The sequence below is a fragment of the Megalops cyprinoides genome, chromosome 24 (genome assembly GCF_013368585.1).
Source record: "Megalops cyprinoides isolate fMegCyp1 chromosome 24, fMegCyp1.pri, whole genome shotgun sequence".
Lineage (NCBI taxonomy): Eukaryota > Metazoa > Chordata > Actinopteri > Elopiformes > Megalopidae > Megalops > Megalops cyprinoides.
The window spans coordinates 9,666,982-9,683,807 of NC_050606.1; the positions used below are offsets into that span (position 1 = coordinate 9,666,982).

The 16,826-nt window shown below is 45.4% G+C and overlaps 1 protein-coding gene across 3 annotated transcripts in view; it reads left to right on the plus strand.

The window, feature by feature from the left end:
* Positions 1-287: 287 nt before the first annotated feature.
* The window catches only part of LOC118771444 (enhancer of polycomb homolog 1-like), a 34,808-nt gene continuing 18,269 nt past the window's right edge, over positions 288-16,826 (plus strand). For 2 of the 3 annotated variants that reach the window (XM_036519450.1, XM_036519452.1), the window contains exon 1: positions 2,511-2,936. In XM_036519450.1, the coding sequence (XP_036375343.1) occupies positions 2,784-2,936 (153 nt within the window). In that variant the 5' untranslated portion in view covers positions 2,511-2,783. Of the gene's footprint in view, positions 356-2,510; positions 2,937-16,826 lie in introns of those variants that run through there. The other variant, XM_036519451.1, reaches the window with a different exon arrangement.

Sequence of the window (16,826 nt, forward strand, 5' to 3'; positions counted from 1 at the left end):
TGAAATAAAAATTAACCTATTGTAACTGTAGGTAGCCGGGAGGGCAGGTTGTGGTATGCTGCTGACTATAAGCTGTCACATGAAGGTCTAGGGTTGGGAATTTCTATAGTATATAGGGTTCACATTTGAAAATGAAAAAGGCTAAATTTGTTAAGTGCCAGGCCATTTATGAGTCCGGTGTGCATTGTGAGTGGTTTGCTAAATATTGATAATTCATTGACAGTTCATTTCCCTTCTCTCCCTTTTAAGCTTTCATTGGATGACCTTTTTCTACGGTTGACACAAATGGAATTCCTACACATGTGTTGGGAATATAGTACGAACATGGCAGGATCCATTTTCTCCGGCCAAAGAGGTAAGCTGCTTGGTCCTGTATATTCTGTGTTCGTGGGCATCTGCTGTGCTTCTGGTAGAGAGGAATCAGTGCTGGCCTGACAGTGTGCAAGAGTTAGAACTGTTTTGTTCTGGAATGTGGCAAAGTATTTGAATTCAGCATTTCCTTAGAGTGGAGTGAATAAAGTGACAGAATGTGTTTATTGGAAGGTCATAAGTTTCCTGGCCAGTAATTACTATAGAGGTTGTAGGTGGAAAAAAGAACTGTTTCCCCCCTTATCACTAAATAACAATGGCAGTCCGTTTGTCAGTGATGAATTAGGTTGTCATCTATGGAAAGTTAGTTTTTGGTGTTCATTTCACATTGGAACGTTAGTTTTAATGCATAAGTTGACAGAAGTTTGGTGCGAACTCCGGATTCGTTTGAATCCACAGAATTATGTACTGTTTCCTTGTTGTTACAATCAAGGGGAGTTTGAAAATGCCAATTGTGAAAGGCTTCATGAGTGTGTTATCACTTAGTCCAGAAATCATTCAGATGTAGGAATTGAGCTGTCAAACTTTACAGCTCCATGCTAGGAAACTTCTTCAAAGAGGCCATGGACTGTTATTTTTTTCCCCCCAGGTTTCTGGTTCAACAGATTAATTCTTATCTGGATTCTCATGGGCACATTGTGTTGGATTGCTATCTGGACTCTACCCTTGAGAATTTAGGCTTTGGCATGTTCTTTTGTGTAACTTAAGCAAGTGATGTCTGTCTGAAATTTTCTGACTACATGACATTACTTGAACTCCTCAGTCATAAAAAATGGTGCTTTTACATGTCATTGTCTGTATGTTGATAGTAAGATGTAGGCTGTTATGGCACTAGTTGTATAGATTTCTGGTTGAACTGTACATACAATGAGACATGGTCCACCCAAACAGCTGAACAAACTGCCACACAACAGTAATAATATACTTTATTTAGAGTCCTACAGCACCTTTCGCATGTCTGTCTGCTCAGAGCGCTCAACACTCATAACAAGCGATGAAACAAGATAGAACAAACACAATTACAAAAACAACTATTATGAAATGTATTATAATAACATATATTAACATTACAATGTAATAAAGACAAACAAAAACAAATTGGAACAAAAACCTATACTCTGGTAACATAGTTAGACCTTGCAGGTAATTCTGTCAGTTATTTGGAAACTAATAATGAGGGTCCTTAAATTTATTGGTTGATTGTTTTTCCTGGACAGCACAGCACACCCATGCGGCAAATTGTATCCTCTTGATCTGTTATAATAACAGGCGACTGACCCCATTGTACAGTTTTGGTTTCACTGGAACCGTACCCAGTCTATTTTGTTCCTCTCTGACCGTTATAGTCAAACTGATTTGCTGCCGATTGAAAAAGTCTCTTGTAATTACAAATCATACCACAAGAGGGCAACATTTCCAAAGATTGGGCGATTGAAAATGTCAGCGCACAGGTTGCATCTGAAATCTGCCGGCAGAAACGGAATCTTTATTACTGTCCGACCTCGTTATTTTTAACAACACTTCCAACAAAGTTGGAGAACACTATGAACATCTCTCGGTTTTAGTGGGATACTTAAAAGTTCAACAGCTGACACTACTCGTTATGATAGTATTATAGTTAGTTTTGTAGTCGGTTTCCGATTGGGGAGAGTTTGTACCTGCTACGTAAGGATTGCAAGTTGTGTTTCAAGTAGGCTAATAATCCTACAACATTTCGATGGCTAACCTTACCATCTTACTCCGTTTGCAGATGCCCTGTGTAAATTAGCCTTTAAAAGTTGGTAATTCGAAGAACGTTCATTTTTAAATGCGATAGAATTCTGCCAAAATGAAAATAGCATTTTGGATCCTCACAAATTAATTCATCACTGAGAACATAAGACATCTGTGTAGTTTCAGAGCGGCAGGGAGTTGTGGTACTCCCAGCGTGAAGGCTTGCTGTTTATGATATGGAAGCTAGGGGGACGAGCCTCGTTTTGTTCACGGGAGGCGCGCACTGCTTTTCAGCCGGGGAGAGGGAGGGTTTCCTCTGAACGCGTACGAGGCGCGCCCCTCCCCCCACCGCCGCGAACGCGCACGCGCGCGGGACCGTGTGGGAATGGCTGTTGCGTGATCGGGGGGTTGGGCCGCTTGGAGCGAACGGAGAGTTAGAGAGTTTTTAATGTCCGCCATGTTGGCCATGGCGTATTGAACCAGGGAGAGTGAGCGGAGTGACTGAAAAAAAGAGACCGAAAGAGAGCGACCAAGATCCGGGCCTTCCCGGCTCCGTTCGCATCGCCATTTATATATATTTTTACCAATCGAACAATAGACTCCTGGAGAACGCCACAGACCCATCCATGAGAACTCAAACTGGGACAGTTGTGAATTTTAGGGGATCGGATAGATTTATGCTGCATCTCGAAATATAAAAAATGAGTAAATTGTCGTTTCGGGCACGGGCGCTGGACGCTTCCAAGCCACTACCCGTCTTCCGCTGCGAGGACTTACCCGACCTGCACGAATATGCCTCTATTAACCGGGCAGTGCCGCAGATGCCGACTGGAATGGAGAAAGAGGAGGAATCGGTACGTTATACAGTTCCAAAACCTGCATTTATTGATCTCGCCACATTTTCACAATACGAGGGGCGCCCCTCTTGTCTGCGCAAGTTTGCACAAAATGGCCGCCATTTCTTCTTGTTACAGAAAGACTGCCAGTTTGCCGCGTAGTCGCCGCGCCGCGTCGAATTAAATGCATCTTTCTCAAACGTTACAGTGCATCAGCGCGAATTGGTGTACTTCGGGTCGGTTGTAGCCGTTTGTTTTGCCTGGAAATGGTTTTTAAAGTACAAAGGAGTCACGTGACCATGCTCGAATCCGCCATTTTGTTGACTTTCTCTTTGCTTTGGGATGGGCCTTGTGTTGGTGCAGCTGCACGTAAATGACGACAGGGGGCGCTAGTATGCCGAAAGGGCCGCGCTACCCTCAGCGCTCTGGGGCATTATGGAGCAAAAAAATGACAGCTAAGCTGCAATGGCTTTCCAAGCGCACGCACGTGTTCGGCTAGCTAAACAATTGCTAAATCTTAGCAACCACAATGTAACCTGGATAATTTTATCCTTAGAATAATAAAGAAGACAGGTATCCCACGATATTCCAGGGCCCTCGCAAGTGGAATACAGCACATAGCTAATGGGCTTTCATTTATGTTATGGTAGTTAGCTGGCAAGCTAACGTTATACCCATGCTATTGAGTGTTTAGCTGGCTGGCTACGGAATGTTTCGCTCGGAAACTCGCACCCTCAGCCACCTCTGTTTGTGTCCGTTTTACGCATTTTCGTAGCTGTCTGTCTTGTTTTGTTTGCCTAAATTTCAGACGCGTGAGAAAGCTAGCATATCTGCATCTCGAAAGTGTGAAATTTTACACACTCTGTAATATATGGTAGGTAGATAGGGTTAGCGATGTGTGTTTATAACCTGCCATAAAAGAGGCGCAACACGATTGACACATCTGACTGAAGTTGAAACAACACGAATGGGAAAGCTGACTCGGGGTATTTTGTTGCCGTTGAGGTGTTTCCAGAAATGATTTTTGTTTTTTCGCATTTCTTCGTTTACCCAGTAACTTCTTACATGAAGTGGTTTCGGTGGTGTTTATACGTCAACAATTAGGTTAAGATATGTTAGTATGGATTGTCATACGATGAGCAGGAGTTTCTTCACGCCAACTCAGAATCAGTCGCCCAGCGGTTAAATAACCTTGCATGTGGGTGCCATGGATGTTCTCAGACATAGATGAAAACGAAATCATTTCTCTTTCATACCGAAACTCTGTTTCCGTGTTGGCTGTTAGGCAGTGTGAAGTGGTGATTTGTATATCGTTGTGATCACTTTCCTTTCCATTGCCGAAATCATACCATGTACGGTCCCGAAAACATCGTCCTCATCGAACAGCCTAAACCCAAAACATGCATGCTTTACAGAAGTTAAGCGTTGGGCCTCTCACAAAAACCACGGTGGCGAACCAGTAACATTTCAGTACACTTTTAGTCCAGAATTGACAGTAGAGAATTGCACTGTTTTGGAATATTCATTCAGGTGTACCATCCCTTAGTCTTTTATATAACTCTTGTCATGACATTAATCTAACCACTAGCTCCACAGGGTCATATTTAGGTACAAGTTCACTACAGACTTGAAGATGACTGGTCGGTTCTTGGTATGATGCGCGATCTTTGCTCGGTGCAAAAGCTTATCCAGGGATGCATCCGCATTATACCACAAAGGTGCAACATCCATGCCCAACCTCGGAATCAAACCTGGAATGCTTTCCTCACAAACCCATTTCCATAACCATTACAAGACTCTGCCGGTGTGGCTTGCATGGACTGCATTATTGTGTATAACAGTTATACAGCTGAGTAGAATTGGTGTTGCACAGCCCCCCCATAAAATGATTGAGTTTCTTAGTAACCATATGTATTCATACTCGAGGCTGTATTGTTGAATTGCATTTAGCTCCTGTCAGAGCGCACACTGTCAGTGCGTAGTTGTATAGACAGCAGCGTTTAGAGTGAATTGGATGCTTTTAGCTGCTGTCTGTGTATGCTGTCAGGGCTTAGTTGTGTAGGCAGCAGCACCGAGCATTAGAACACCTGCCAGCTGGACTTTGAAACGGTCCATTTCCTGCAGAGCCACTTCTCCCCGTTAGGAGTCTGTGGGACAGGGTGAATAGACCACCTGTTGCCTCACTCGTCTTTCAGACGCCCACTGTTGCACTATCTGAATCCTCAGCCCTTGGAGAGATTGTGTTCAGTGGTACTTTAGATGACTTAAATTTGGGAACGGATCACTGGCACAGCTGGTGAGACTCGTTCTGCGTGCAATGCTGCTTTAACAGCGCGAGATTGGTCTTATCTAATGGGGGGTGGCGTGTTTTTGAACGTTAGCATGTTGTGTAGACATGAAATGCATTCCTGTCTTTGTATGTCATGCAGCGATACGGTTGAGTTTCCCTGACAGTTTCACGGCATCATTCAGATGCTCACGTCAGGCAACATAGGCTCGTCTTTTAAAGTGGAGGGTGGAATTCAATTTCTTCACCTGACAAGGGCGTATTCTGTGTCTCGTTTGAGGTGGAACCTTATATGATGTTTTCTGAGGTACAAATGGGTGGGTCTGCTGAAAAGAGCCTGCAGAAAGCATGTTTTTCCTTGTAGCAGGATGAGTGCTCCTGCTGTACGGCATAAGACCCCTGTTCTAGCATAAGAGCAGGTCACACTTCTCTCTCTGCATCCCTGGTCTAAGCTGTTCCCTGAGCTCTGTGAAATTAGTTCATAATTTGAAAGTGGTTCATTAAGAATTGACAAGAAATGTAGATTAACCACACAAGCAGTTAAATTATAAGGGCCGTGGAAGTGGCAGACTGTAATGAGCGGGATGATGGATATATGGTTGGAGTGGTTCAAGGTTGCACAAGCTTGTAGGTGAGGAGAAATGGGCAGTTCACTTTTAAGGTCGCAGGTTGCCTCTTGAGTATAACAAAGTTTCTGATCTGTCCGAGTTTGATTAGGTTTTATTTTTAGCACACGACAGAGTTTGTGTGGCTCGGGTTGTAGATATTCTCAGTTTCACTGGGCTGTAGTAATGTACGAAGAGCAAATTATGGTTTCAATGCTTGCATTTAAAGGGATTGAGTTCTGTTAGAAGTAGGGATACATTATAGTTGAATTTGTTTCAATAAGGTTTAATGTTTTTCCTGATGTTTTGTAATCAGACACAAGGCATTAAAATTAGTTCAAGCATGCATTTTCTCATTTTTAGGAGTGAATGTGTGATGGTGCAAATGGTGAATAATTCCGTGGTACACTAGATTCTTGAAACACGTGTTTCAAGGGCAGGGGTGAGGGTGTTTTCGATTTGGTTAATCTGTAGAATGTGAAATTAGTTATTGAATTCCGTTTTGAGTGGTTATTTGCGTCCCCACAGCTTGCCGTTTGTCTGGAGCTTGTTTCACAGGACTCCGTTGTGGAAGTTGCGAAACGCAGTGACGTGCACGTGAGTGAATGTCCCGTCAGCGTGTGCCACATATGTCCACGATGGCGAGTTGCAAGCACGCTCGCCGCTTGATTTAATCTGCTGTCACTGTTGCGTAAGTGACGCTCCTGCGCAGCGGAGCACTTTATGGTTACTCACTCGGCAGAGACCATTGCCCTCCACTGCCGATACGCGAAGCATTCATAGGTGCTGCAGGTCATCCGCTGAAAGAGCTGTGCCTGACTTAAATCTGAAGACATGCAGGAAAGCACAGGAGGGGAAGCAGGCTTTCAGTCGCATCTTCTCCTGGTAAATTGTCCCTGGAAGCGGAAGCGCCATGCAGGTGTTTTAGCGGATGTGGATTCCAGAGATGCTACCCCAGAATGTGTGACCCTCGTGCTTCCTGCCCGTGCCTCTGCACGTGGGCATGCCGCTCCCTGGCGCCGCACGATCGTCTGCGGAGGCCCCGTCCTCGGTCACCCGGGCGACGGTTCCCGCGGCGGCGCTCGGCCGGGTGCCGGGGTTCAGTGTGTCAGGAGGCTGAGTCAGGGATGCTCCGGCAGGCCCCTGGCACACAGCACGGGGCCTGGGGGGAGGGGGGTGTGGGGGGTGGCTGTCAGCAGGACATCTGCACTACCCTCAAATGCACTGTGTTACATAATATCTGGGAACAACAGTGGAGATGGAGGCACTGGCCTGGATACAGCGACGCAGCAGCGGTGGGTGTGTGCGCTGGCGTGACTGCGTGACCCACTGCCCCCGGTGTGTGTGTGTGTGTGTGTGTGTGGGAGTGAGAGTTTATTTCCTTTTTGTTATGAAAAAGAAGTCACCCATGTATGCATCGCTTTTGTGATTTTCAGAAATGGAAGGACTTTGTGAAATGGACTTTGTGGAAAAATTGACTTGTCCATGCTTGAACATACAGTTTCATTTTTATTGCACCTACAAAAGTTGTTTTGACCAAGTGTAGATACATGCCGGTGTTGAAATTATGCATAGCTGATGAGGTGGATGTCTCCCGTTTAAAACATGTACACGCACAAATTCCATACCTGTCTGATTGTACCAAATGCAGTCTGAATGTATAATTAAACTGCCTTCATGAAAGGAACATGAGCTGACTGGCACAGAAAGATTAAGCGATCCCGGTCTCTGCTGGCTGGGGCTGGTCCACAGCTCCGGGCGTGAAAGGACTGGCTTCCTGCACCAGCACTGATGAGCCAGCCTGGTTTGTGGAGAGAAAGGCATGATGGGTTCTGTGTCACGCACTGACAGCTGAGTCAGCAAAATAACACATCCCCTGGGCAGCAGCGTGGAGCTGCGCGTGCCATGGTTGCAGCAGGCAGACCTGTTACTCATTAAAATGTTTGCAACAAAAGTTCTTTTTTTTATTCTTAATGATCCGTTCAGTCCGTAAAACGTTTCCTTGATTCTAAGAATGTGGTGAGGGCGTTCGGTGCTTGGAGCTGTGTGCGTGGGGCAGAATCCCACAGGGCCGCCCATGCAACCTTATGTATAGCATGCATCACAGATGTACAGTGTGTGGTTCCTCCGGTTGTGGCCACACGCTACCAGCCTGTGTCCCTCACAGTAGACACTGCGGATCACAAGTGTGAATGAACATCCTGTCATGTCCCTCAGCAAAACGCAGGTGCACCTGCTACAGAGGAGATGCTTTCTTTTTTTCCCCTGCCGTCCTGGTGAATTTGTCAAAGGTGTACGTGCTGCTGCTTTTGATGCCCAGTGTGGTGGGTGAACTTTTGAACTCGTGTCAGCTGGACTCGGCTCATCTTGCTGATTTAAGAAACTCGGGCAGGGATTTAATGATGCGTAATCCTTGCAATGTGAAATCTCTTAATTCGCATCCTCCTGCTCTCGTGTGATGTAGATTTCAGCAGCATTAATATACATCATATTAATCCTGACTTGCTCACCATGCGGGCAGTGCAGACAGTTATGTTGTATGGCCAGTGCTGTCTTCTCTGATATGTTAATGAACGAAGGTGCTTCTCAGTTCAGTAAATATGCTGTCGGTTAAAACTCCACTATTTTTGAAGCGTGCACATCTCTAGCATTCGTCTTGATGGATGCTGTTATGGTTGAAGGTTGTTTCCCTCAGGTTGCCTTTAATCTCCTGAAACACTCAACTCGGCTGTGTAGTGTGGGTCTACTTCATCCCCTTTCTGCAGGATCTGGGGTGTTTTTCCACCCAGTATCGGCAGTCCCACACCAGACTCTTATCATTGGAGTATTTAATGCGCTCCCTTGCACGGCTTGTGCACGAGACCTTCCTCCCTGTCAGAGGACGGAGAAATCGGCGGCTTCCGCTCTGCTGCTCAGATGAGTGATGAGGAGCGGGAATATCTTCTGCTTTACCATGCATCATCCACCTACTCCCTCAATCATCCTGGATGGCTGATATTAGCTGGGAGTTCAGCCCAGGACACGCTGCTGATGCACAGTGTTTTCTAAATTAGCTGCCCAAGCGATTGTTGGTCGGTTTCCCACACTGGGTCGGTCTGTCCTATTTAGAGCTGGGGTTCTTGTTGATGTGAGAGTAGCATCCCCCAGGTAGATCAGGTAGCTGTCTCAGCTGTCTCAGCAACTTGAAATTTGGACTCCTTCCCTCCTCTGTGTTTCAGATGGTTTTTATTAACTTTGTCTGAAGTTCCATACGGTGCACTCAGGGCAAACCTTCAAGTGGGAAGAGCTCTGTCGTATAGTGGTCTGAGAGGCGGACCACTGCAGTAAGGGCCAGCAGTTTGCCTGCGTTAAGAGGGCATTTTGTCACCCTTGCGAGGTTTTCGGGGCTCGCCGCAGACACCGGCACGCTGGTTTCCTGCTCGGCACCCTCTCAGTTCAGCTGTCTGATGTGTTTAATGGCGTTTGTAGAGTAGAGGGCGGTGGGCGGCAGCTGTAATGGGAACGAGTGGCTTCCAGGCCCAGACGCGACGTTGATTGATTTAGTCACTTGGCAGAATCTCCAGAGGGGTAATATTTCTTCAGATCTTTACCTTGCGAGCTGGCTCTATTCATTAAGTCAGTATTCAGTGTTAGCAGAATGTGTGGAACTTCCGCTTTGTGGGCATTTTGCGTTTTCATCTCGGGGAGTGATGGGCAGTGTGTGTCTGGCCTTTAATGGCACCCCAGTCTGTTTGACTACCCTGTATTGTCTGAAAGCAAATTTCCAGGTTGAGTCTGTGGGAACAGTCTACTTATCCTAGTAGGTGACATTCCTCTGAAAAGTAAACCTCTGGGCTAAATCTTTATATTACAAATAAAGTTTGCCATAGATGGATGCAAAGCTGAGTAAGCAGGATGAGCGAGAACATCTTTCTCCTTTGCACTACAGGTATTCCATATGAGGCTTAACCAGTCTTATTTAAGAGCAAAGCATTGTGTGGATGGTGATGATTACATTAGACCAGTGTCTCATGGAATCAAGTAGCCAGGTGTTGATTGTGGGGTGTACTGTGGGTTCTGCACTGTTAATACTGTAAGGTCCTCATGATGTGTCTCTGATCAGTGATAAATGTTGTGAAATGGGCAACTGCACTAAACTGTGGTACAGTTTCACTGCAGCACTGAGTGGGATTTTACTCAGCCTTGTCAGCAGGAGGGTTTCTTGAAACGATGTGGATTCTGTCTCCTTGCTGCTTCAGACCTGTGCAGTGTATAAATGTAGGCGTTTGTGAACGATGAATGCTTCATGTCAGCGTAACAGAAATCGAGTCCATCCTAACCATGTTTACCAGGACAGTCCAACACTTTTATTATATAAATGCGCACATTGTATCTACCACTAAATGTTGATATTATAGGAGCTAATCATTCATTAAGTCCTAGCGTACGTCTTTTCTTCCCAAGGCTGATAATGTGCTCAGTCTATCTAGTTGTATAGGCCTACATTGAATAGAAGTCAAAGCCTGCAGCTAACCTGCCCAGATAGGTAAATGTACAGTCTGTGCTAAAATGTTTGATGCCTGCTCTTTCTTCTGCTGTTATCTGTGCAAGACTGATGGTAGCTGCTGTGGAGGAGAGCCAGCCATCGCTCACAGGAGCGTGCAGGGATTTTGCATGTCGTCATTTGCAGTTTTTTGATCCACCTGCAGGTGTATAATGTGTTAATATGCACAGTGGCTTTCTGAATGCAGGTGCAAGGCCAACTCATTTGCACATAGCTGCTAGCTGTTACGATTAAGGCTGCGTCGTCGTTGTCTGGCTTCATTTTAAAGCTGAGCTGTTGATGTATAATAAATGTAAATCTTGGGAAAATGCACACTTAATTAAAAGTAAAATTAATTAAAACAACAATTGTATAGAATGAGATGTATAGTAATTGAATATAGTGAAATGGCTGCCAGACAAGTATAAAGGCTTGGTTGGTGGGGAAAAATAAATTTTTTCCCCCCCTGTCTGTTGTATACATTCTTTTCTCTCCATCTTTTCAGTGTACAGCACCAGACATTGGCTTTGAAGTTCGCAGCCATGCAGTAACATGCTGTATGATCATGGGTTTGTATGGAAAGAGGCTTACAACCGTACAAGTTGTGCACATTTTCCAGTGTCACAGGATGTGGTAGTGAGACAGACAGTGCAGTGAGGTCTTGGCAAGCCCATGTAAAAATGACTGATTGTTTTGTTGACCTGCGGTTTTCCCAGTTCGAGGGTCTCTGATACAGGTACAGTCATGTGCCAGGCGCTGACTGCAGGGCTGGTAACACTGTGTGGCTGTGCAGAACTGCCAAGCCTGAATATATCATTGCTTGCAAGGGACAAAGAAACACAATGTCAGTTGCTTTTTAATTAGTGCTGTGGCTTCCAATGTCCTGTGTCCTGCAAGGTGTAAGTTGGCTGGTTGTCTGAATGTGCAGAATGTTTAATTAATGTAACCCCTTCTTCAGTTCAGTTTTTGCCTTGCATTTTGTTGTACACTGGTAAGGCCTGGAGGTTATTCTCTGCAGTTCTTGTTAACTATATCAGCCAGGTAGCATATTAGGCAACCTCCTCTGACCAAGTTTTGAAAGTGAATGGCACATTTGCTAATTTTGTGCATAAGAGGAGATTGGTACTGGGCTTCTGCAGCTGGTGGCTGTTGCCTCTTTATTTTCCCTCGACTTGCACTTCGTTGCAAAGGTAATGGTTTTTGGAGTTCTGCTTCTGCGAAGCTGTTTGGGCCTCCCCTCTAGGCATGTCATTCATCAGCAATCTGGATACACACGCACCAGCATTGTACACTGGCAGGGAGACATTCATAAATTTACACACACCCGACACCGCGCACGCGAACATCGATCTTTGCGGTTGAGTGATGGAATTGTAAGGCAGAAGGCCAATAGTTGCACTTCATGAATGACATCTGAGGTCAGGCCAGTTTGATGTTTGAGCTGAGATTTTTTTTCCCGTGAGCTGCATTTTAAATGGCATAGCTCCGTGTGCCAAGTTGAAAACACCATATCTAATGCGTATGTTTCAGCAGAGTTTGACCAGAATGTTTTTAGGGTTGTTGCTGGCAGACAGAACAGGGTGTGCTGATGTATCAGCTGATAACTACATTCTGATAGAATCCTGCCTTACCAGACCTCTCCTGGTTCCTTACTACCACTGTAAGAATTCAAAAATAAAAACGATCCTCACAGAAGCTAAATGTCCTGCACCACAATATGAAAGAGTATCAGATGATTGACGCCATATGTTGCAGTATTCTTTGAAATACTTTTGAAAAATACGCTACTGATTGTCGCCATGTCTCTGAAAATTTCTTTCAGCAAACAGCACTTGATGGTGTGGCACATGTCTGAACAAAAATCGTTTGCACGTATCCAACATTTATTTTAACATTCAACATTTTTCTTTGCATCGTATGTGATAGTTGACTTCACATTTTTGCTCACAGCCTTGAAAAGTTTATTAACAACAGTCAACAGTTTGTCTTTACTGGTGGCTTTTTTTGGCATGCTTTTAAACCTGCCCTTCGACCTACACACAGATTTTGGTTGTCCTTTGTTGGGAGCTGCAGCTAACTGTTATCAAGTGCTCGCTGTCACAGCACACAGTGAACAGATGGGCATACGCTTGTTACAAAGTATTGCTGAAATGTTGTTCATACAAAGCATTATGTCAAGCTGCATGTATGGACAGATTAGGTTTATTTGGATGTAAAGTAAAATGTGTCCCACAGACAGTAAAAGCTAGTTCTGTTTGTGTATCAGCATGCATGTAATCAGTCCTGCAAGTTACGCATCCAGGTACTGGAAATATCCCCTATTTGTCTTAGTGAACTAATGCGTTCGCTTGATAAATGCTCTGAAACATTGCGGTGTTACATAAGCAAATTGAAATGGCTATCTTTCTGTTTTTAGCTCCCTGCAGGTAATTCCAGAAGTCTTTTGTGTGGTCTAAGTAGCTGAGTCACAAGCTTGCATCATTAGAGGGAATCCACGCAGTTGGTGTATGGGGAGCACCGTGCAAGTGTGAGCTAGAGGAGGAATGTTTTGTGCCTCTTTGGTCAACGGCAATAATGTTGGAAATGTTTATTGGCCATTAATGTTGTTTGGTAGTTAATTTGTTTGACTCCCTACATTTCAGTAATGACAGTAAGTAGACGAGGGTGGACTGTGCTCCATAAACCGTTATTCACGGTGGCGTGTTGTGTACCGCTGTTCATTCACAGGTGATCCAAGCGTAAAAGGCTGAAACCGAGCATGAGATTTTTTCGCTGATCATGTCCATCAGCAAGCGTGGATTTGCTAAAACCTGTAAATCACTTTACGATATCTTTCAGTCCAGTCCACATACATGGCCCGAAATTGAGGTTTCGGGCACCGAAGCTGAATGCGCTGTAGATAGTAGATAGTTAGACTTACAGAAGGAATGGCCACATTCTCTTCAGATGGTAAGATGAAAACATGTAGGAAACATTGGACAGGTTTGCTTTGGAATAGTGGTTGTGTAGTTTGTGTGAACCAAATTGTTTGGTGTAATTTTTGTCATATGATATCTGTAATTTTGACAGACCTCTTTCTCTGTTTTGCTGTTGACTTTGGAAATATGTACTTAGTACATGTGAGTAACATTGACTTTTTGTATTCGGTGGATTTCTGTGGAGATTTCAGTCTACTAGCTTAGCTGACCAGTGCCAAAAAGTCTCTAATTTTGATTTGTGCTGGTTGAATTGGTTTCTGCCCTATTCCTAACCCCCCCAATCATAATACTGGTAGGTTCAGTGTCAAAATCAAGTAGCTACTAGTTTCAACATAGATTCACTGCTGCTCTGTCTGTGCTTGCTCAGAATGGTATGGTGGCTCTTCACAAAGGCATTTAGCAGAGTGCTGATAAAATAATGTGAATTGCTGCGTGCATAATGTGTCACAGGCACTGATGAATTTTGAATTGTGATATTGCTTCCTATGGCACTCTGGTTCAGCGTCATAAATGGTTGTGTCCCAGAGCAGTTTAGCCACCGAACTGAAGAAATGCATAGCCAATACGGTGCACTTCTGTCTTGTGATGATGTCAGTGTTACAATATCCAGAGCAAGCAGCTGTTCACACAGTTCCTTCAGGTGTACTGGCACCAGTCCCTGGAGCTGCCTGTTCCTCAAAATCAAGCTTATCCTTCAAAACCAAACAGTGTTGGAGTAAGAATTCTTCAACGCCTTTCGTTTGGAATAAATTTACATTAGGGATCACAGTGCTTTTTGCAGATCCCTGTTTTGAGTGGAAATGGAACCTTCTGTATAATAGGTGTTGAAGTTTGGCATCGTGATTGCAGTGCAGAGGTTTGCAGTGTTTCTCCAGTTAATGAATAGGCCATTATGATCAATCGGTGTCTGATTCAGAATGTTAGCTGTGTCCTGACAGGACCGTGTTTTTAATTAGTGTCAAATAAGACTCTGACATGCTCTCCTGGTTTGTATGTGGTTACTTTTGTGCTTTGTGTGCATAAAGAATACGAATCCAATCCATAAACCCCTGTACAGCTGTGGATCTGGCCTTGCGTTGTTGGCCGGAAAGCTCTGTGATGGTAACGTTTCGGCCAGTGCCCCTCTGCCTGATGGGGCATGAAGGAAGTAGCCTCCCTGACGCCCCAAGCTTTCAGACCGTGTGATTTCCATCCAGCGGCTTGAACTGCATTGTAAGTGGAATCGTCTGCGTGTCCGAATTTAGCATTAGCCTGACGTGAAGAGCTTGAGCCCTGCACCGCGGGTATCCCTGTGCGGATTGTGCTGGCTGCCATCCTTTGTCATTGGTGCGTAAGGACTGGAACCTCATCTGCCGGGTTCAGAAAGAGGCCGCTGCACTCTGCGAGACCTGCCTCTCGCAGCAGCCACTTCGAACTGCCCGGGCCTGATAACGGAATCTAACCTGCACCGTAATGAACGTCTGAACCGTTTCTAATCAGTGCAGTGGAGAAGGCCACTTTGTGTCGTGTCCAGTAGTGTCTACTACTGCTTCAGTGAATCTCTGTGTCTCTGGCAGCAGTTCGCCTACACAGCATCATTTGAAGTGCTGAATTTTCAAAACGGAAAGCTGATGGTGCCATATTTGTGTGGATTCTGAAATGGACATAATTGAACTAGATCAGTGTCATTTTTCGTTGAAGCCAACGTCCGCTTCAGTAGGTTAGCCCACTGGGTTGCGCTTATATAAACAAAAGATAACTTACTGCTTTTCATTTTGCAACATTTTGTCCATTCCCTGTGGATTTTAAGACATTTTACTGCAGGAAAATCCCATTGTGCACAGCGGTTCGCATATCTCCAGTGTGGCGGCAGCTGTGAATAATTAGCATTTTGCATTTTCATGCCGTGACATACGCAGCGGGCTGTCGGGGTTACCCAGAGTTCATAGCAGCGTGTGTCAGCGGAGCATGCTAGGGAGGTCCGTCCCCTGTGCGCCTAATCACTTCCTTACGCGCACAGCAGACCATACCTCCAGTTCATGCATCGGTCGCATGTTCTCCTCTCTGGGCCATGTCTCTGGGGGTGCCGCTTTGGCGTGCGAATGTTTTGCGTCACCCCCCCCTCTCTGACGGCGATGGGTCCGCCAGCTGTCGTGGTGAACGCAGGCCTTCTTCACGGCGTCACGCAATGTGGCTTTGAAGCCGGCTTTGAGGACTGGCTTCAGCGCTGTGTTTGTTTATGGGTTGAACAGAGGGGAAAAAAGCATACACAACAAATGTCAACAGCTGGTGTGCTAAATATGGGTGTTATGGTTTGTGTGTGTCTCTGTTTTTAGTACACAGATTCATACCGCAGTTTACATGGTCAACAATGGAACTGGATGAAATTGTCTCATCACCCAAACCATTCTAAGGCCATGCCTTACCTTAATCCAAAACCCAGACGTAAAGTATATGAATTACAGAGTGGGAGTCTCTTTATTAGTATGGCCTGCAGAAGTGCTGCTTATTAAAAATATGTCCTGTGATATACACATTTGCAAAATAGACATAATTCAGCCCCCTTCAGACACGGCTTCTCCTCTCTGCCTGTTTCCAAAAAGGAACAAAATGACAAAAGCATGAAAATAACCTTAATTTGTCGGTTGGTCCATGGAATCTGAGTAACGATACATCGTAGCTAGGAGACGACAAAAAGAGTGGCTTATGTCCCATGCTCTTCCAGAGTGTCGTCAGTGTTACCTTTCATGCTGACACAAAGAAGGCTGTCAAATGGTCAGTTTTCATTTCTACAGAACACCTGGCCAGTGGGTGTGTTGGGAGATTGCTGAACGTTGAGACTTGTAGGCAACGGCTGGCAGAGAATTCAAAGCGAACAGGTTGTTCGGGATCCCTTCTGTACATTTATAGTGATGAAGAGGTCATGATACTGAGTCAAATGTGAAGACAGGAAAAAGGCCGTCCTGTACGTCTGAACCTGTTTAGCAGGTCCATGGATGGAGCAAAGCGGCTTTAGCGATGCTGTCTTACGCAGTAGTAGGCGCATATTGTGGAAGTACTAGTTGCTGTTGATGAGCTGTACTGCTGACACTGTTGATGCCATTGGAGACGTTGCACGTGGGGCACTTGTGTGAATAGATGGAGGCAGTTGTAGCAGCCGGGGGAGTACCTCGCTGACACGAGCCTATGCAGCCACGTGTGTTTGATTTGTGCTACAACTGAAGCAGGGGCCAGATGTTTGGATTGTGTAAGGAGGGCAGTGAACCTGTCAGCGCATAAAACAGGGGCCTGGGGGGGGGGCTGGCGTAATACACCGCAGGCCCAGACTGCTGGCTCATTCCCCCCTGTTCTCATGGGTCTGTGTGCTGGTTCGTATCACAGACACAGGCCCTTTGTGTGTGTGTGTGTGTGTGTGCGCGCGTGTGTGTGTGTGTGAGAGAGAGAGTGCGCGTGCGTGCGTGCGTGTGAGTGAGCGTGCGTGCGTGTGAGAGAGAATGCGCGCGTGTGTGCCGTAGTGATTCATCCCTGCTTGTTTAC